The 22,122-nt window shown below is 35.3% G+C and overlaps 2 protein-coding genes across 3 annotated transcripts; one reads left to right on the forward strand and one right to left on the reverse strand.

Annotated features, from left to right (window-relative positions):
• The first annotated feature begins 563 nt into the window (after nt 1–563).
• Nucleotides 564–2,529, forward strand: LOC124942564 (ABC transporter G family member 5-like). The gene has a single exon (XM_047483091.1). It carries the CDS (start codon nt 589–591, stop codon nt 2,452–2,454), a length of 1,866 nt encoding a protein of 621 aa, XP_047339047.1. The 5' UTR covers nt 564–588; the 3' UTR covers nt 2,455–2,529.
• A 6,229-nt stretch (nt 2,530–8,758) lies between these two features.
• Nucleotides 8,759–11,953, reverse strand: LOC124942523 (protein trichome birefringence-like 16). Of its 2 annotated transcripts, XM_047483044.1 has the most exons (5): nt 11,770–11,953; nt 11,146–11,446; nt 10,748–10,936; nt 10,471–10,666; nt 8,759–9,825 (listed from the first exon to the last, which is right to left on the reverse strand). In XM_047483044.1, exons 2-5 carry the CDS (start codon nt 11,294–11,296, stop codon nt 9,006–9,008), a joined length of 1,356 nt encoding a protein of 451 aa, XP_047339000.1. In that variant the 5' UTR covers nt 11,297–11,446; nt 11,770–11,953; the 3' UTR covers nt 8,759–9,005. The 2 variants fall into 2 exon arrangements, with proteins under 2 accessions (XP_047339000.1, XP_047339001.1); XM_047483045.1 differs by lacking the exon at nt 11,146–11,446.
• Nucleotides 11,954–22,122: the final 10,169 nt, after the last annotated feature.

Raw genomic sequence — 22,122 nt, forward strand, 5'->3', positions numbered from 1 at the left:
CTCTTTTGTTCAATCATACTTAATTTATTAACTAAAATACTAAAATATCATTTATTAATTTTTTATAAAAAAAAAATATTTTATCATTATATATTAATATATTTTAAATACTTAACCAATATATATATATATATATATATATATATATATTCTCAAAATCTCACATATCAACCTTTTTTAAATAATTTTATTTGAAGACTCTTAATATATAATTTAGATCATGAAAAAAAAGTAAGATGGAAACATTAGCTGGCGATGGTATGCATCCATCGTCCCTTACAAAGTGCAAAAGTACTTGTCTACTAGTAATTTAAGCTTTTGTCCTTTACTGTTATCTTCAACCTTCTATTATTATTATTATTATTATTATTATTATTATTATTATTATTATTATTATTATTATTAGATTTTCATATATTTAAATATTTGTGACATGTCACATGTGAACCGTTTACATATACTTCCATAGTCTAGACCATACCAAAATAAAATCCAATTTCATACAGTTTCACGTGAACTATATAATAATACAATTTATACACACTACTAGTAGTGCACAAGTTTATTGAGAGAAAAAAAGCTTCTTCAATGGCGGAACTGGGCTGTGAGGTTGAGGCATTAGGAATTAATTATGCTATCCCTATTCAGAAGAAGAGGAAGATGAAAAAATCTGATGATGATGATGATGTAGATGTAGATCAAAGAAACGTCGGAGCTGAAGGCGGCGGCGTTCGCCATGTGCTCAAGGACGTCCATTTCCGTGCGAAACCATGGGAAATCCTTGCTATAGTAGGCCCCAGCGGCGCCGGAAAATCATCTCTCCTTGAAATAGTCGCCGGAAAACTCACCCCACAAACTGCCTCCATCTTCGTCAATCAAAAACCAATCGATAAAGCCCGGTTCAAGAAAGCCTCAGGCTATGTCACCCAGAAAGATACCTTGTTTCCTCTTCTCACCGTCGAGGAGACTCTTATCTTCAGCGCCAACCTCCGCCTGAATCTCCCCGGCAACGAAATTGAATCAAGAGTGAAATCCCTCATCCAAGAGCTCGGTTTAAGCCATGTGGCGTGTACACGTGTCGGAGATGACCGGACTAGGGGAATCTCCGGTGGGGAGCGGCGAAGGGTTTCGATCGGAGTTGAAATCGTGCATGACCCAAGAGTGTTGATTCTCGACGAACCAACGTCCGGTCTGGACAGTGTCTCGGCTCTGCAGATCATCGATATGCTGAAAATAATGGCGGAAACAAGATGCAAAACCATAATTCTCAGTATTCATCAACCGGGATTCAGAATCGTTAAACAGTTCAATTCCACTTTATTACTCGCCAATGGATCCGTTCTTCACCATGGAACTGTCGATCAGCTTTCTATAACTCTAACACAAATGGGTTTAACTCTTCCCCTTCATATCAACGTTGTAGATTTCGCTATCGATTCAATTGAAGCATTTCATCAGCACCCTTCTTTGCAAAACCAGGAATCAAAAACAGGTAAATTTACTCTTCAACAACTTTTCCAGCAATCAAAAGTGGTCGAAAACGAAAAGGGTATAGAATATCCAACCGGGTTTGCTAATTCAAGACTGAGAGAGACCATAATTCTAACTCATCGATTCTCCAAAAACATATTCAGAACCAAGGAATTATTCGCCTGTCGGACTATACAAATGCTGGTCTCCGGCCTCGTTTTGGGTTCAATATTCTACAATCTCAAACAAGATTTATCTGGGGCCGGTGAAAAAGTGGGTCTTTTCGCCTTCACATTAACATTCCTCCTCTCAAGCACAACCGAAGCTTTACCTGTCTTCCTCCAAGAAAGAGAAATTCTAATGAAAGAAACATCCTGCGGTAGTTACAGAATCTCATCTTACGCCATAGCCAATGGTCTAGTCTACTTACCGTTTCTTCTAATCCTAGCCATCTTATTTTCACTCCCACTTTACTGGCTGGTCGGACTGAACCGCGATCCGGTCGCGTTCACACAGTTTGTAATCCTCATCTGGCTAATCCTCTACACAGCTAACTCCGTTGTGGTCTGCATTAGTGCTTTAGTGCCGAATTTCATAGTGGGGAATTCTTTAGTTTCCGGTGTGATGGGTTCTTTCTTTCTGTTCTCTGGTTACTTTATATCGAAACATGGGATGCCAAGTTATTGGGTTTTCATGAATTACTTGTCACTGTTTAAGTATCCATTTGAAGGGTTTTTGATAAATGAGTTTTTGGGTTCGTCGGAGAATAATTGTTTGGAGAAGATGTTTGGAGAGTGTGTATTGAGTGGGGAAGAACTGTTGAGAGAAGAAGGGTATGGGGAAGAAAATGGGAGATCTGGTTTATGGAGGAATGCTTTTATTATGTTTTGTTTTATTTTGGTTTATAGGTTTATTGCTTATGTTATTCTTAGGTTTAGATGCTCTAATAAGTGTATTATTAGAGGGTTTCTTATTATTCTCTAAACATTATTATGTCTATCAGTCTATGTAACACTTCTAGTTATTTTCTCTTTTTTATCAATCAATAATTAATCTTCATTGATTATTTGTATTTTTATTTAAATTTAAAAAAATTATTATTCTACATAAAACTAATAGAATATTGTAATTAAATTACTATAAATAAAAATATTTTACTATTAAATGATTACAATAATGATGAGATATATAAGTTTTTGATTAAAATGATCAGATAAACTCAACTTAGATAACAAGTTTCAAAAATATGTAATTGTTCATAGATAGTCTAGTGACTCACGTGACTTCAATTAATAACCCAAATATTGTATTTTTAATTTAATTTATTTTTAAAAAATTAAAATTAAAATTAATATTTATTAAATTAAAAAAAATAACTCACTTTCCTGTCATTTAATAGGTATATAATTAAAATATATTTTAAAATATTATTTAATTAAAATCAATACTTAATAAGATAATAAAAATAAAAATAATTAAAAAAAAAATCATTTAGACAAACAAGTTATACAGTGAAACTTCGATAAATTAATAATCTCGATTAATTAATAGATTTTGTAGTCCCAATTTGAGATAAATTAATAATTTGCTAAATTTATAAGATAATATATTTTTATTAATGCATATAAGTCTCATATAATATATAAATTATTAATTCCGTATTACATCAAAATTATATATATTTATTCTAAGATTTACTTTTATAATAAGACTCTAATATAATTTGCTTCTTTTAAAATTAATGTCTCCTTATACTTTATCTTGAATCCTTCTTAATGTATTATTATGGAGCTGTGACGTACTACGTTCATATTGCAAGAAAAAATTACGCAATGTAATTGTTGCTTGAAATACATTCTTTTGTGAGACTGACTCCAACTCTATCATGTCATCTTCTAATTTATCTTCTTTCTCATTTTCCATAACACTACTAATGAGACGTCATGATATTACGGATGGTTTCTCAAACTAACCTTATTTGACGTTCAACTTTCCAAACTAACATAATTTGTTCATTCATTCCCAAACTAACTAATTTACTATTCAAACTCATTTTTTTTTCAAATTCATTATATATATATATATATTTTAAATTATTATTTATGTAAACTAAATTATTTATATTTAGATATATATTTTAAATTATTATTTTTATAAATTTGATTATTTATATTTTGATGTATAATATAAATTATTATTTTTTTATAAATTTAATTATTTATATTTTAATATATATATATATTTACATTTCAATTATCATTTATATAGTGTAATAAATATTTCCTTTAGCATTTTTATAAATAATTGATAAATACTAATAAATTACTTGTAATCATTATCACTTTCATCGCTTTCTATCTCCAGGTTTAAATTAAATCCATCAGCTTCACTTAAATTGTAAAGTGCATTCGAACTTGTTACTCTATCAGTAATAATTTCTTCCATCTGAATTTGTTGTGACGCATGAAAACTTGACGAGAAATCAATTATTGTTTCATTAGTTTGACTAGGACCAACATCGGTCTATTGTGTTTGGAAAAGATTATAATCACCATAACTAGAGTAATTGCCTCATTTATTTGAATTTTCCATCTACAAAAATACAATAATAATCATTATTAGTAATAAGTATTAAATAAATTTAAAAAACACCAAAACAACTATATGTTATTTCCACTACACTACGTTAATTACATAGCATCCAAACACCACATTTAATGGTTTACTAACATTCCTACTAACTAACCACCATATTTAATGCCTCATTAACGTAAGACATACTTTCTTACAACCCCTTAAGTTAGGAAGACAATACATTAAAAATTGATAAAATTTGTTGTGAAATTATATCACAGTGAAAAATTGTCAAAATTATTTTAATAAAAGACAACACATTAAATATAAATAATCAAATTTAAATTATATATCAAATTTATAAAAATAATAATTTAAAATATATATCAAAATATAAATAATTTAATTTAAATATATATATATATATAATAAATTTGAAATGTAAAAAAAATGAGTTTGAATAGTAAACTAGATTAGTTTGGGAATTAATAAACAAACTAGGTTAGTTTGGGAAATTGAACGCCAAACAAGGTTAGTTTGGGAAACCATCCATGATATTATTGTATACAACACTAGTCGATATTGCTATATGTTTTGGTTTTTACTTATACAATATTACATACAGTATACATTACTACAACTATGTATAAGTACATATTTGTGTTTATTTAATTATTATTTATATTTATGAACTTAGTTTAAATTCATGAATGAATTAGTTTTAGTAATATTAATGAATTTATTTAATTTATTTAAATTCATGCATCTATAATTTAATTACATATCAGAATATAATTAATTTAATCAAATTCATTAATATCTCGATAAATTAATAAATTATTAATTTATCGATTAATTAATATTTCGATTAATTAATAATTTTTTCCGTGGTATTAATTTATCGAAGTTTTACTGTATGTAGAAAAAAGGTATTTGGTTAGACCTTGTTTGAATTCAAATACAACAAAATCTATCATATTGCAAAGGTTGTATAGTATAAAATGAAATCAAAATTAAGGCTTAAATGCTCGAGTCTCCAACTTAATTGCTCTACTTTCTCATTTTGATTTTTTTATTTAATTGTTTTGGTAATTTTTTTTAAATCAAATGGAATAACGAATTAAGTATATAGTCCGTAAACATACTTAATCATTTAACCTTATGGTTAGATTATAAGAGGACATTTCTCTTATAGAATTTGGGAAAAAGCAATTGGATTATTTGAAATTTATCTTTTAAATATTTTATTTTTTTAATTTATCATATTTAATTAATTTAATTCTTTTTAATATTAAAAACTATCATGACTCATCGTAAATAAAATACTAAATAATATTTATCTCATTTTCCTTGTAACATTTTAAGATGTTAAATAAAAAAATATTTCCTTTTTACATTGGTGATTAGAAAATATTAATTGTTTATTTAAATAAATAGTGTACTCCTCTTTCTTTATAAAAAAAAAGTGTTTTGTAAACATCAAATAGAGAATTACATTTAAAAATTTGTGATGATTAGGGTAAAAGAGGATTTGCCCCGGTTCTCTTCATTTCTAGGTGTAAAAAGATCTTACAAGGTGGCTCATCTCTAACCTATAAATCAATTTTCAACTCAAAATTCAATAAATATCCTATCAAGTAATAATTCTCTCCAACTTAAAAATTCATTTTCAAACTAAAAAAAAATTTAAAAAAAAATATTTTTATATAAATTTTTTAACTTTTTCAATAATAATTATATATTTATATAACATTACAAATTAAACCCCATAACTTTATACTAACTTATTAACTTTTAAATTCTTATTCAATTATATAAAATTTTGATAAAATTAATTATTGATCAATATTTATACAGGATAATTGATAAATTTAGCATGGTACTTGGACAGTTTTGTCAAATTTAAGACTCTTCTAACTTTTTGTCGTTTAAAGAACTCTCTTGGTATTATTTAGTCATATTTAGAACTCTCACTAACTCTCTCATTAACTCTGTTAACTTATTTAATATTTTTTTATTTTTTATTATAATTTTTTAACATCAATCAAACAAAACCTAAATTTATTTAAACCAAAAAAACTTAACCAACTCTCTTTTCTCACTGAATCCAATCTCTTCACATCACTATAGTCATTTGCTTCAGAGATGAGCTAAAGTGGGTGCCGAAAGACAGTTATAGTAGCACGATATTCATATTCGATCGATCATCATCTACCAAAAGGGAAACCCTAACAGACTTCGAGCCAGAGGAAGGATTGGAAGTTAGTGATAGGGATGGACAAGAAGGGCGGTCACGACGGCAAGTTCACATGGTTTGATGACGGATATTCGCTTGTGGAACTAGGGATCCTTGGAGATGCTGATGAGGAGGTTGATTCCAAGGACCTTAACTACGATTATCATGAATATATCGTCGCTCACCGTGAAGACTTGATGCTGAAGACGAATCAATAAAAAGAAGAAACAAGTGGATCAATTAGGGTTACAAGCAAAGTAAAATATGCCCTAGATTCAAATAAACCCCTATATTCAAGATTATATAAATATAGAACTAGTTAATTGATGTTTCCTAAAAAAATATATTAATTATCCTAATCTCAAACAATATGAGATCGATCCATAACAGAAGAGAACATAACAATCCATCTCGTTTATTAGTAAAAGCAACACAAGTCCGCTTTCACCTTGCTTTGTTGAACTATTAATAACTAGTCTAAACTTGTTGCAGAGAATTTTCTCTGCCTTAGTTTCTCCGCTGGTCTCCTCGATCGGCTGCTGCTTTTATCGTAACATTCAACAATGGAGGGTCGTCACCCTTCCTTATGATGAATTTATTTGTTTCTCAATGGTGTCTTGCCAGCCTCTACACATTGTTGCTATCCACATTGGAAGTCCGCCACGGCTACATGATACGGAAGGGAAGAAGGAGACGACAACAGCAATGGTATGCATTCACAGTCGATACATATAGCTAGGCTACGCTCATCATCAGATCCAATCTTAAAATAATTCAATTCAATTAATTTCTTACATTTCTTACATGACGCTCTTAGTGTAGAGTGTAGAGTGTAGAGTGTAGAGTGAAGAGTGTAGAGTGAAGAGTGTAGAGTGTAGAGTGTAGAGTGAAGAGGTGATGTTCTAAGTTGTTGTTTGATTGATAGTAATAAATAAATAAATTTAGGTTATGTTTGTTTGATGTTAATAAAAATATAAAAAATAAAGAAATAAATAATTAAATGTAGCAATATCATTAAATAAGTTAACAGAGTTAGTTGAAGTTCTAAATATGACTAAATAATGAAAGAAGAGTTCTTTAAATGACAAAAAAAAAATAGGAGAATTCTAAATTTGACAAAACTCTCCAACTTCAGTCTTAAATTTATTATTTATCCCATATTTATACATATAAAAAAAAAATTAAACATTATTAAATAAACACAAATTACACTATAAAAGCAAAATAAAAAAATTACATCAAAACAAATATTATTAAAAAAAAATAACTCGTACACATTATTAAAAATATTAATATAAAATATAGGACTAAAAAAATTAAAATATAAATAAATTATATAAATAAATTAAAATAATAAATTATATAAACTAGTTTAATGTATAAAATATACCTAACTTAAATAGAAGGATTGATTTACATGATTAAAAACTTTTGAGTATGATAATAGTATAAATGCAAATTTGAGTATTGAAGAATGATAATTTGATGAAATACTAAAAAAGGGTTTAGGTTTAAAGTTGAGTCGAAAGAAAAAAAAAATGATTTAAGTTTCCGTTTGTTGTTGGGTTGGAAAAAGCCTTATCAATTCCTGGACAAAACATATATCATGACAAGTCTAAACAAATTTATATGGATAATAAAAAACTAAATTAATATATATATATATATATATATATATATAGATATATTAAATTATTAATGTTACACAATGTGGTTGAAGTATAAATTTAGCCTCTTATGAATATTTATTTGTATATGATTGAAGAAATCACATATGAAGATAAAATGACAATCATCTAGATATTTAGCCTCTAGAGGAATATTGTTTTTCAGAATTAAAGATTTATTTGCATATTTTCTGCGGATTTTCTTCTCAAATAATTAGTTAAAATGATTAGACTCCAACACATGGAAAAACTAGGAAACAAATATGAGGCAGGTTTTAGTTGTTTGAGAAATATAAATTAATCAGAGATTTTAAAGACATATTTATTTTATCCGAAGAAGAGGTTCTAGGAAGTCCCTCTTAAGTTCTGTTATAATATAGAACTAACATTTACATGTGCATTTGCACGAGTAATAATATAAAAAATCGTAAAAAAAATTACGGTTAACATTTTTAATTTTATTTTTAACCGTTTTAAGTTTATGGGTGGGTCAACCCAAAATCCGACCTAAATATCCATTTACTCAACATCATTATATATTAGTTAGTTAAAAAGTTGAACTTATATTAATATTAAAACGTCTCGCGTTTATCAAATTTGGTGTTGAATTTAAAATATAAAGTCTTTGTAACCTAGTTGGTTAAAGAGTTATACTTGTTTTGTTAGGTTGTAAATTCGAAACATACCTCTAGCATTTTTTATTTTATTTTTAAATTTAAAAACGTGTCAACCCACAATCCGACCCAAGTATCCAAATTAACCACAGCTCTCGACCCGGCAATCCGGACACTTTAAAAATTAAGCATCATTATATATAGATATGGATACTTCATTCTCTTCTCCTCCTCGAAATCCAAATAGGGTTACATTCTGTATAAACATGTTGTTAATTACATATCAAAGAGAAAATTGCAAAATCTTATAAAGCAATAAAACAGAACATCTATCAGGCAACACTCTGTTCAAAATTCCTCATTCCTCATTCATTCTGCTTTGATTCTTCAATTGTATACAATAAAGTTACTAGTTTCATAAAGTCAAATATGTTTTCTGCTTCTCTATACTTGTGCACAAAGGATTTCATTCCATGTATCAGGAATACCGGGTAAGCACCAATGTAAACAATCATGTACACCAATTGCAGAATTGATGCTAAAACGCGACATATGACCTTCATCCCTAAGTTGAGACAAAGCAGTTATATCTAAAATCTTAACCTTCATTCCCTTAACCGCTCCTCCAACAACCAAATCGCTCGATTCATCTTGCTTAACCTCGCTCCCACCTTCCATAGGAGTTGTCTTATCGCAACTGCCACCCGTGTTCCATTCACCGTTAAAAAAATGCCTCGGCGAAATCGTCCTAAAGAAAACTTTAAGACCCGGGTAAATATCTAATTGCGAATCAACCCATCTGATAATACTGTAAATAGTCAAATTTTTGGCATTTCCCATTTCAGCAAGTTTCCTATTTTTTACTGGCTTTCCATTTACATACATTATCCACTTGTTGGCATTAAGCTTCCCTCTATTCCAATGGTGTCCTGTGTTAAGGACTAAAACATCGATCTGGGATATGAATCGGGTTATAAATGCTGGAGGACGGTCGAGATGCATGGCGAATTTGGTTGAAGGGTCAGGTGTGTTTATGGGTTCTATGCCACAGAGAGTGGAGGACCAGTAATATAATATGGTCGTGTTGGTTTCGGGAAAGCGATATGCCCAGCCTTCGGGTCGAAGGGATCCAACAAAATCATATTTATATCCAACATCTTCTATGTCTTGTCTTTCTTCCCCACCTGTTATCATACACATCAGAGATTGAAATTGTTGCCTTCCCAAGGAATCTCCTACAAATGCTAGTGTTTTATCCTGCATTCTGAAGTATGTTCAAATTTAGAGAAATACCCCCAAAGCATAATTGAAATCCTATCATGAATAAGTTTGACATATTGTTATTTATATATTATGAGCTTATTCAATTAAGTATCAAGCAAATCCTAATATGCTATGGTTCTTAGAAAAAATAAATTCCAATAGGAAACATAGATTGTTTGATTTCTTTTTTGCTAAGAATCTTAGCTTATTTAGATTTGCTAAATACTTTATTGGACTAATTCAACTCATCCAAAATTCTAAATAACCTTTCATATCAATTAAGTAATTCAAATCATCATCTAAAATACTATAATACCCTTACTTTATTTTTTGATTTTTTAAAATCTTACTATATGCAAAAGAATATGTCAAGGTATACTCAAGTCCCTTTTGGGTTTTTAGTTAGTTTGAGAGCTTTTTTTGTTTATATGTTAGGGTTATTTTAACTACATAAATAAAATTATCCTTATGGGTTTTTGTTTAGAAAAAAACAAATACCATTTAGTGGAATATGGTATAAGATGGAGCATAACTTAATATATGGGTAAAATGCAGCCTAGCTATTTGAAAAGAGAATAGAAAATCCGAGGATGTCTGAAATGAAAGTCATCCATATGTACAAGGAATTAAAAAAAAAAATGGCTACCTTTTGAGGAAATCAGACCCTTCAAATTCTGGCAGATAGCAGTTTTCAGGCTGCCAACGATATCCCTCATAAGAAAAATCTGAACGTTGAGTCAATCTGCAAGACCACGCTTCTGATAACCATTGTTTACATCCGAATCCAGAATACAATGGTCGCCTGTTGTCAGCAACCCATCTTCCTTTTCCATAGTTGCAAACTGTTTGTTCATCAGGTCAAACTATAAAATTAAGCATTAAATTCTAAGAAAAAGTAAAACTTTTGCACAGTTAATACAAACCTTTATTATTCAAATGCATGAACTCATTCTTGGCAGATAATAATGTCTCAGTAACACCTGCTTGACCCATCTTATAGAATTGATCTGGTTTATTGTCCCATGATCCTGACTCTACCAGTTGTGAATGAACTTCAGTGTCTTGCTCTTCCAACTCAATTGATTCTATAGGATCATCATCAATCATAACATCTGAAATATATAACAAAAGGAAGAATGATTTTGATCTTTGCAACTTGATCATCTTTCCCAATAAAACTCTTGGTTAATGTAAATGAATAAAGCATGACATAATCAATTGTGGCACTTTATTAATACAAATTTGAACTTAAAACATAACAAAAGATAGTAGTTAAGGTAATCCAACAGCATAAGTTCATGGTGAGTTAATATTAACCAACCTGATGAAAAAATAATGAACTCATCTTGGACCGGTAGAGAAGAGTTGATCATTGGATTTTTATTACATAACCAAAGCAAAATGATGGTGAATATAAAAACAATCAAAGTGAATGTATAGCGTCTCCCCCTGCTAATATATCCTGCCTTCATCTCGGTAGAAGCTTTTAGAGATCAAAACGGTGCCTTTTATACAGCAGAGAGAGAGAGAACCCCAAAAGGGTTCCCTAAGAAACCTTTTTTTAGAGACAAGCCTCTCTTAATTTGTGGTTTTCAACAAGTTGATTCCAACATCAGTTGCCACTGAAAATGTTTAAAGACAAGAAAAAAGTATAAGATCCAATATGCCCACAAATTTAATGAGAATTAGAACAAGAGAAGGATCAAATTTCCTTTACTAGGTCCATTCAACCACCAATAATTCTGCTTCATTTGAATTTGAGCTTTTTTTCTCAAGTGGATGTGATAATCAAGCATCAAGAAGATTTGCAGGAAATTAACAAAACCCAGTTGGATTTGGCTCCGACAAGAATCATGCAATAGAACAATATAATAGGAGCAATCATCCGCCATTCAAAACATAATATGGAAGGAAACAGATTTGCAAGGAAATGAGAATCTCGAACCTAAGTTAATTTTCTTGTTTCCAAGTTTTGCTCCGCGCTTCTTCCGACAATGCGGTTGAAATCTGGCAGATTCGATTTGGGAAACTATTACAAGTTTAATCAGATAATCACGCAGAAAATTGCGCTGCTTCTACCAAACTAGATTTGTAAAGGAGAGGCAAATAGTATTATTATCCTACATGGATATCGGAAAGACGCTGACAGTGAATAGTGGAGAGATCTCTTATTAGTTATTATATCAAAGCCCACTTGATCTTATTATTTTTAAAATAATAATAATGGCAGTCAAACAAATCTAAGGAATCAAATAACACTACAATTAGACTCAACGGGATGTTCAGTCAAATCTTGCTCAGAGAATATATATTTAGCAAATTATGTTTTCTATGTAAAATAATAATTTCAAAGATATTATAAAATGAATAATAATTTAATTGTGTACACTAAATAAAAAATTATGGTTTTAAAAACCGTTTTGGTCATTAACCCGGTTTTTAGACGAACTTCGGTCCAACAACCGGTCCAACCGGAATTTATTTTTTGTAAAAGTGAAACCAATAAATAAATTTATTTAAAAGTAATATTAATAAATAACAATTGCAAAATATTAATCATATTCTGGCATTCACGATTTTATATTGTCTTTTCTTCCAACAAAGGTAAGATTAGACTCAATCTCCATCTTAGCTTAAGATCTTAGCTTAAGAGATCTATTAGACGAATGATAAGACCAGACGAAGGAGGACAAAGGAGGACGAAGGAGGACGAAGGAGGACGAAGGGGACACGGAGAAGACGACGAAGGGGACACGGAGAAGATAAAGATCAACTAAACTTTAATAGATCTGATCAGATGAATTAACGTTTAACAGATCTGATCAGATGAACGAGGATCACCTAACCTTGAACTGATCTGATCAGACGAAGTGAAAACATCTTAAAAAAAACGATTTGAGTTGAGATTGGAGCTTAGGTCTCCTCACATGTCCATCAGAATAGTGGGTGTTAGGATCTAGGTCGCGGCTGGGGAACCGGGGTTGGCCGGTTATCGCGTCTCACTCAAAGGGTGGTGATTAATCCGGTTAGAGATTAACACCGGGGTTTCAATACTACACAAACTGTCACAAACCCTTAACCGAGTTCAAGTGCAGAAGTGGTTTGTTTCAGATTGAAGCAGCACACATACGAGATAGGCAGAACCAGATTTGAATAAGACAAGTTTGGAGATTGCTGGGTCAGTTTTGCTGCTTAGTAATTCGGTTTAGATGATGTTGAATCGGTTGGAGCGGTATTAGTAGGTTAGTGCAGATCGGTTAGAATGTTAAGCCGGTAGAAAGTAAATAACAAGAAAGGTTTTATGGATGTTCGGAGATAAAACTCCTACGTCACCCCTTCCTCTCAAAACCGCGAGAAGGATATTCACTAAGGAATACAAACACAATCCGATTGAGACTTATTTCCTGCTCGATAACACCCGTACAATTTTAACCAAAATTGTAAATACACTTCAAATAAGCGTTTAAGCTTTCTAGAGATAGAACACAATTTTTGACTTAGACTGTAGAAAACTTTCAGAACTTGTAACCGCATTTATTCTTCTTCAGATTTGGCGGTCTAGTCTTCAGACCTGGCGATCTAGTCTTCTAGTGTGTAGGTCAAACCGGCTAGGTTTGTCTTTTACTCAATATGGCAACTGTCGGTTGGACAGTTTCCTGTACCTGGAAGATTGCCTTTCTGATTTATCCTGGAGTGGAAAGATCTTGTAGGACGATCTTCTGCAGCCTGCAGACTGTCCTTAGACTTGTATGGATATGGAAATACTAAGTCTGTTCCTTCGGTATCATTCTCAACAGATACTCGAAGTGTCTTTTTATACTAGTCGGTTGTTTATGTTAACCGGATGACTTCCGGTTTTTCATGTGTTCTGATTGACCGACTGTTTAATGATTCTGGCCTTCTGTTTTGACCGATCTTTGTCTTTCTTGTTCGGTCATGTTTTTGGTCGGTTTGATTGATTGACCGGTTGAGTTTCTTAACCGGTTGAGTTCTTTGACCGGTTGGATTCTCTGCCTGTACCTGCACAGGGATTTGTATTTGTTAAGTTTTATTTAACCGATCTAATTTTATCTAACAATTTCTCTTTTTTTGATTATTTTATTTAAAATATTCAAAATCATGTAAGAATGCAAATGTAGGCCGATTTTGTTTTTAAGAATTTATTTGGCCGGATTTTTGGAAACTGACTTGGGAGAATTTTTCGAAAAATTTTGGAAAAAATTTTGAGAAAAGTTTTGAAAATTTTTATCTTTTATCTTATCAATTTCTCCCTTTTTGATTATTTTATTTAAAATATTCAAAATCATGTAAGAATGCAAAAGTAGACCGATTTCCAAAAATCACTTTATGTATATAAGAAATGTGCTAAGGCAAAAAATACTATATATATAAAATCGAAGTGAACATAAGTAAAGAAAGTAAATGAAGCCCCTATTTCTTCGATCTGGGCGGCATGAAATGTTCCAGCAGTTCATCGGCTGTTTTTCCCTTGTCCGCTTGAACCGGCCTGGATGAGGATCCCCAACCGCCTGAGGTGCCGGTGTGAGGAGAGATCGGTTGACCGAACGATCTAATTGGAACCGCATTGAGACCTCGCTGTTTTCTGAGTTCCGGCTCTAACTCTTCTTCGAAATCATCATCGGCTTGCAAAACCGGGTTGAATTGAGGTTCAACAACGGTATCGGTGACTGCCCAATAGTGTCGCGATGTCCGCCCTTTTCTCAGCAGTCTTCCTCTTTCGTGTAACCGGAACGGAAGGGGAAGCAACCGCTCTGGACTTCTTGTGAGCCTTGGCGAACTTGTTATACGTTTCTTGTTGGGCCCTTAGCCGGGTAGCATCTTTGGCTTGTTGAGCCGCTATGGATGTTGCGATGGCCGGTGCATTGATCGCTATGTTTTGCATATGTCCAGCTATGTTCGCATCAGCCGCTGCCGTTTCCTTCTGTATCCGGGTCTGTTCGTCCTGGGCATCTTGGAGCTTCTGAGTCGCGAGAGCATTCGCCTCCTCAAGTGCCTTATCGGCAGCCAGCTTAGCCACTATTAACTCCGCCACCTGTTCGGTGACCGCCTTGAGATTGGCTTCAAGCTTGGCATTCTTTTCTTCAAGGGTCGTAACCCTCTCATGATCAGATCCGGCTTGGGCACCGGATTGAGCCAGGTCCTCCTCGACCTTTGTCAATCTTTGATCGGTCGTTTCTTGAGACCGTTCCATCATAACGACCCTTTGGCTTACCGAATCGAGGTCGGTCACCAGCTTCGGAGTTATATCCTCCAATGCCTTGGTTCGGTCAAGATGACCGCCATACAGTTGATCCGTATTACCGTAATTTGTTTCAACGGACGTGATCCGATCGACCGCCTTGTTTATATCATCCTTTGTTGTCTCGGCCATCTCGAAGGCTTTAGCCGCGGTTTCTTTGATTTTCTTCTTCAATGGCTGAACCGCGTCGTTGACAAATTCTTCAATGAGGGTCTTAACCCTCTCTTCCGTTATGGCTGGTTCTGAATCCCCGGTTTGAACAAATGATCGCTGGTCGTTGGGAGGTGTACCTGTCCTGACTTCGGTTATGTTGATGTTCTGGTCCGGTGGAGGAGAGGATAGCTCTTTATCGGTCGGATTCTGACCGCCAACATCCTCAGGAGGGGATCTAGATGAGTTCGATGTTTCTTGGTGGTCGGGCTCCATTTCAAGCCGCGCCAACTCCTCGGTCAGTCCCCTTTCCTTGACCGCAAGCAATTCTAACACCAAAAGTTCAAGTTGAGATTTTGGTGTCCCCAAAGTATGCTTTTCTTGAAGGCGTTGAATGTGTTCGGCGAGCCTTTGTAACCGAGCATGCGGTTCGACCATTGTGTTTCGTTCTATGACGGTTGTGACGTCTTTAGCCTTTGTGAGGCTGATCACCTCCTCCTCCATCTCCACCAACTTCTCGAATTTCTGGCTAATGGTGAGATCCGGTAGCATGTTTTTGTAGAGTATCTGATGCCGGTGCCGGATCCATTGATAGAACACTTCGGATTCCGCGCGAGCTTGCTGATGTGTCTCGTCCATAATTCTGTTGACGAGATCCTCGGCCATTTTCCGGGTGTTATCATCAGCGTAGTCATCTTCCTCCCCAAGTCTGTTCGAGCCGGTATCAGCATTATCATGACTGACCGATTGTTCCTCGACTATCGGTCCTTTCCCCTTACCGGACTGATCTCCTCCGGTATGTTGTGAATCGGTTCGGCCAGAGCTGGATGCCGAGTCTTCAGTGTTGGGGGTGTCAGACATCGGATTAGCCGATCCGGTTGGTTGTCTATCTTTCTTGCTTCCGGATTTTTCTTTGACCGGAGCTGCTTTCTTACCGGTTGCCTTCTTCTTTCGGCCACCTGTAGAACCGGAGGCCTTCCTTTTGTTTTTCCTGTCCTTGAATTAATGAGACTTTATGATTTTGCTGGGGGCGAGGAGAACACCAGGGCCGGTGTTGATGTTGAAATGACGCATGGTTTTTCCAAGTGGGATGGCGTATCCCCATGACCGAGTGGATGTCGGATCCACCATTTCACATAGGTTAGTGAAAACTACCTTAGCCCAGTTTATTTTGATGCCGTTGACCAAACCGGCAAGCATCTCAATCTTTGCCCGGGTGAGACTGTTAAAGTTTCCCCCTCTTGCTTGGACCGATTTTGTGAAAATATCACATAGCGGTCTGTATTCCGGTCGAAGAGATGATTTCTTTCCGGAGATCACGATAGGGACCGCAGTTTCCGAAAGAACCTGGCAAGCTGCCTCGAAGGTCTCCTCATCTAAAGCCGGCGAGAAGTTGCTCCTTTCGGATGGCAGATGTAGTATCTTAGCGACCGACTCCTCCGTCAATTCGAGCCGCTGACCGCCTATGGTTGCAATTATTGATCCTTCGGTGATGAATGCGGTTAGGAAGAACTCGTTGACCGTATCCTGGTATAATACGAATGGACCGCCCAGAAAATGTTCAAGACCGGACTCAGATATCCGGGATAACACCTGCTTTGCCTGAGCCGAACCGTTTGCCCGGATTTCCTCAAAATCGACTTGGATGATGTGTTTGAACAGCACGGAATCACGAACCATTTTAGATAATCGAACCGAGAAATCAGGAGAATAAGGATTTGAGAGAGTTTGAAGAAGCTGAAAGCTAGAGAGAGAAAACTGATTCGCGTGAGAATGAAAGAAAATGACTAAGGACCCTATTTATAGTTACGGTTTGGAATTCCAACCGTCGCGAACCGTCCCATCATGATTTAGGCGGGAATTTTCCCTCCAAGGACTTTGAGCGGGAAACTGTGAGCGGGAATCCATTGGCGGGAATATTCCCTCCAAAGTTTTTTTTAAATGATCGGATTTTGCATAAAAAGCAGATAAATAGGTTTTGCCATTTATGTGAATGTAGCATTTGCAACCGAAAATCTTAAGATACCTAAGGTTAGGAACCCTATTAAAGTATACCTCATATGGTGTTTTATTGTGAAACTTGTTAATCAGAGACCGGTTTTGTGTGTGACATGCGGTGTTGATAGCCTCAGCCCAGAATTTCTGGGCAATGCCCGAATCGGCTATCATGGACCGTGCGGCTTCCTTGAGAGTTCGGTTTCTTCTCTCGGCTAGGCCGTTCTATTGAGGAGTCCTAGCACTAGACAACTCGTCTCTAATACCGGATTCATCAAGGAATGCATTTAGAGTACTATTTGTAAATTCGGTTTCTCTATCACTCCTAATGCTATTAGTGCGTGTTGATTTTTCATTTTGCAAACGTTTAAGCAGTGTGATTAAATTTGATGCGGTTTCACGTTTGGATGGCAAGAATATTACTCATGTATACCTAGAATAATCATCAACAACTACCATAGTGTAAAGCATTCCTCTTAGACTGACGACCCTAATCTGTCCAAATAAGTCCATGTGAAAGAGATCTAAGTATCGGTTAGATTGAATGTGTCCTTTACTTTTAAAGGTTGACTTAGTTTGTTTACCCATTTGACATGCTGAACAGACCTTATCCTTATTAAATACTATATCAGGAATTCCTTCAACTAACTTTTTACCGCGGATATAGTTTAAGGTTTTTAAGTTTAAGTGGTTTAGTCTTTTATGCCACAGCTAGGTTTGATCGGTTTTAGCCACCATGCAAACAGGGTATTCTACTTTATTTTTCTAGTCTACCTTGTAAATGTTTCCTAGTCTATTTCCGGTTAGTAGTATGATACCTTGAGAATTTTTAACTAAGCATGCGTGTTTAAGAAATTCTATAGTGTACCCAGCATCACACATTTGACTAATGCTTAGCAGGTTAAAATGCAGGTTTTCAACTAAGAATACATTATCAATTGTTAAATTACCATGGACAATCTTACCATTGCCCACAGTTCTACCTTTTGAGTTGTCACCGAAGGTGATCAATGCACCAGTTTCTATTCTGATGTTGGTTAGAAGATTGTTGTTCCCGGTCATGTGTCTGGAGCAACCGCTGTCCAGATACCATTCAGAGTTTCCTAGCCGTTTCTTCATATCCTGTAAAATGTACATATTTACAACTATTTGGTACCCACATTTACTTGGGTCCACAGGCGATTAGTCCCTTGGGTATCCAAACTTTGACAAGTCGGACGACTTTCCCGGTTAAGGTTTTAACTAATTTTCTTGCACTCGGTTTGGAGTCTTTCTGCTTTCCTAAGAGGGCCTTATGTGGGGATGATCTTTGGTTTGTCCTATGCAGTTGTGAGTTGGCTTGCCTATTTTTGAACTGGTTGGCTTTCCTTTTCTCAGGGTGAAGCCATTTTTCAGAATCAGTTGGACCTACATAGATTAGTTTGTCTTTCGGATATGAGGCACTTAATTCCTCTTCAACGGTTAATGAACTTCTAACAAAGCTTACAAAGGGGAGATTATCCTATGTGAGTCTCATTTTTTCGAAGTGTTTCGGTTGTTGGATTTGTTGTTTTTGTATCCTAGACCAAACATGCACTTAGGGTGTCTTTTATAACTACACATTCTGTTTACCATTTCACTAGACCTTTTCCATGCGGCCAATCGATACTGGATTCAGGCATTTTCCTCTTCGGTCAACTCTTGAACTGACTCCTTGAGCTGTTCGGTCTCAGAGGATAGTTCAATTGCTGCCTTGGTTTCTAGGATTTCATCAGGTTGTATAGTCTTTGGTTCGGTCAAGGTAGGTACTATGGGGTCGGCTCTAAAGTTGAGTTGAGTAGGTAATAATGTTAATAAATTTTTATACTCTGCTACCATATCATTTAGTGCATTAAATAACTCATATTTAGTAAATTCGTCACAGGGAGAGTCAAATACATGTTCCTCGTTTGCCATAAGGCAGGTGAGTTCATCATCACTGTCACTGTGAGCCCATAAGCTTCCTCCATCATCGGCTATCAGTGCTTTCTGAACTTCACTTCCTTCACCGGTTTGTTGATAGTTATTTCGGTGATTCTGATTGTCTGGTTTCCGGTCATCTCTCCTCGGTTTTCTGCATTCCCACTTGAAATGTCCCAAAAAATTGCAGTTATAACATCTAACATTGGATTTATAACCGTAGTTATAGTTGTTGTTTGTTGGTTAGCTTCTCTTCATGAATCTGCCGAATTTCTGTGCAAGCATTGCCATGGCATCCTCGGTGAACTGTTTAGCGGTTCTGATAGGTGCGGGAGCAATCGGTTCTGTGGATTTGACCAATGCTCTAGTTGAGGTTGAGGCTGAGACTTCTTCTTCTGTCCTAGATCTCATTTCAAACTCATATGCCTTAAGATCTTCGAATACATCATGTAGCTTCATCTTGCTTAGGCAGTTTGATTCCCTCATCACCATTGTCTTTATGTCCCATGCACTTGGAAGAGATCTTAATGCTTTCATGATGACTTCCTTGTTGTCATACCTTTTTCCAAGAATTGCTAGCTTGTCTATCACACCTTTGAACCGATCACTGTATTCTCTCATTATTTCTCCCGGTCTCATCTTGATGTTTTCAAACTTCTGGTTAGCCACCACTATCTTGTTTTCCTTGGTTCTTTCATTTCCCTCATGAATCTGAATCACTGCTTCCCATGTTTCCTTTGCTGTTTTGCAATCTCTGACCTTGCAATACGTATTTTTGTCCAAACCGTTGGAGATACGGTTTCTGACATGATTATCCAGATTATTTCTTCTCCTATCTTCAGCTGTCCAGTCTTTTCTGTCTTTATCAATTATTATCGGTCCTTCGGCTAGGATGAACTACATCTCGTCATCCATGGTGATTAAATGCAGGTGCATGCGTGCCTTCCAGTTGGCAAAGTCGTCACCTTCTAGCATTGGGGGCCTATCGAAAGACATGCTTGTTTGAGTATTGAAACTAACTGCTCTGATACCAATTGTTAGGATCTAGGTCGCGGCTGGGGAACCGGGGTTGGCCGGTTATCGCGTCTCACTCAAAGGGTGGTGATTAATCCGGTTAGAGATTAACACCGGGGTTTCAATACTACACAAACTGTCACAAACCCTTGAACCGAGTTCAAGTGCGGAAGTGGTTTGTTTCAGGTTGAAGCAGCACACATACGAGATAGGCAGAACCGGATTTGAATAAGACAGGTTTGGAGATTGTTGGGTCGGTTTTGCTGCTTAGTAATTCGGTTTAGATGATGTTGAATCGGTTGGAGCGGTATTAGTAGGTTAGTGTAGATCTTGATGTTTTCAAACTTCTGGGTAGCCACCATTATCTTGTTTTCCTTGGTTCTTTCATTTCCCTCATGAATCTGAATCACTGCTTCCCATGTTTCCTTTGCTGTTTTGCAATCTCTGACCTTGCAATACGTATTTCTGTCCAAATCGTTTGAGATACGGATTCTGGCATGAATATCCAGATTATTTCTTCTCCTATCTTCAGCTGTCCAGTCTTTTCTGTCTTTATCAATTATTATCGGTCCTTCGGCTAGGATGAACTGCATCTCGTCATCAATGGTGATTAAATGCAGGTGCATGCGTGCCTTCCAGTTGGCAAAGTCGTCACCTTCTAGAATTGGGGGCCTATCGAAAGACATGCTTGCTTGAGTATTGAAACTAACTGCTCTGATACCAATTGTTAGGATCTAGGTCGCGGCTGGTGAACCGGGGTTGGCCAGTTATCGCGTCTCACTCAAAGGGTGGTGATTAATCCGGTTAGAGATTAACACCGGGGTTTCAATACTACACAAACTGTCACAAACCCTTGAACCGATTTCAAGTGCGGAAGTGGTTTGTTTCAGGTTGAAGCAGCACACATACGAGATAGGCAGAACTAGATTTGAATAAGACATGTTTGGAGATTGCTGGGTCGGTTTAGCTATTTAGTAATTCGGTTTAGATGATGTTGAATCGGTTGGAGCGGTATTAGTAGGTTAGTGCAGATCGGTTAGAATGTTAAGCCGGTAGAAAGTAAATAACAAGACAGGTTTTTATGGATGTTCGGAGATAAAACTCCTACGTCACCCCTTCCTCTCGAAACCGCAAAAAGGATATTCACTAAGGAATACAAACACAATCCAATTGAGACTTATTTCCTACTCGATAACACCCGTACAATTTTAACCAAAATTGTAAATACACTTCAAATAAGCGTTTAATCTTTCTAGAGATAGAACACAATTTTTGACTTAGGCTGTAGAAAACTTTCAGAACTTGTAACCGCATTTATTCCTCTTCAGCTCCTTCTTTTATAGGTGAAATGTGTCAACGATCACATTTCATTTCCTTGAATCTGATTGGTTGAGCAGAGGTTCAGTGATTCAGATCTGGCGGTCTAGTCTTCAGACCTGGCGGTCTAGTCTTCCAGTGTTTAAGGTCAAACCGGCTAGGTTTGTCTTTTACTCAATATGGCAACTTTCGGTTGGACAGTTGCCTGTACCTGGAAGATTGCCTTTCTGATTTATCCTGGAGTGGAAAGATCTTGTAGGACGATCTTCTGCAGCTTGCAGACTGTCCTCAGACTTGTATGGATATGGCAATACTAAGTCTGTTCCTTCGGTATCATTCTCAACAGATACCTGAAGTGTCTTTTTATACTGGTCGGTTGTTTATGTTAACCGGATGACTTCCGGTTTTTCATGTCTTCTGATTGACCGACTGTTTAATGATTCTGGTCTTCTGTTTTGACCGATCTTTGTCTTTCTTGTTCGGTCATGTTTTTGGTCGGTTTGATTGCTTGACCGGTTGAGCTTCTTAACCGGTTGAGTTCTTTGACTGGTTGGATTCTTTGCCTGTATCTGCACAAGGATTTGTTTTTGTTAAGTTTTATTTAACCGATCTAATTTTATCTAA

This window comes from Impatiens glandulifera, chromosome 6, assembly GCF_907164915.1.
Source record: "Impatiens glandulifera chromosome 6, dImpGla2.1, whole genome shotgun sequence".
NCBI lineage: Eukaryota > Viridiplantae > Streptophyta > Magnoliopsida > Ericales > Balsaminaceae > Impatiens > Impatiens glandulifera.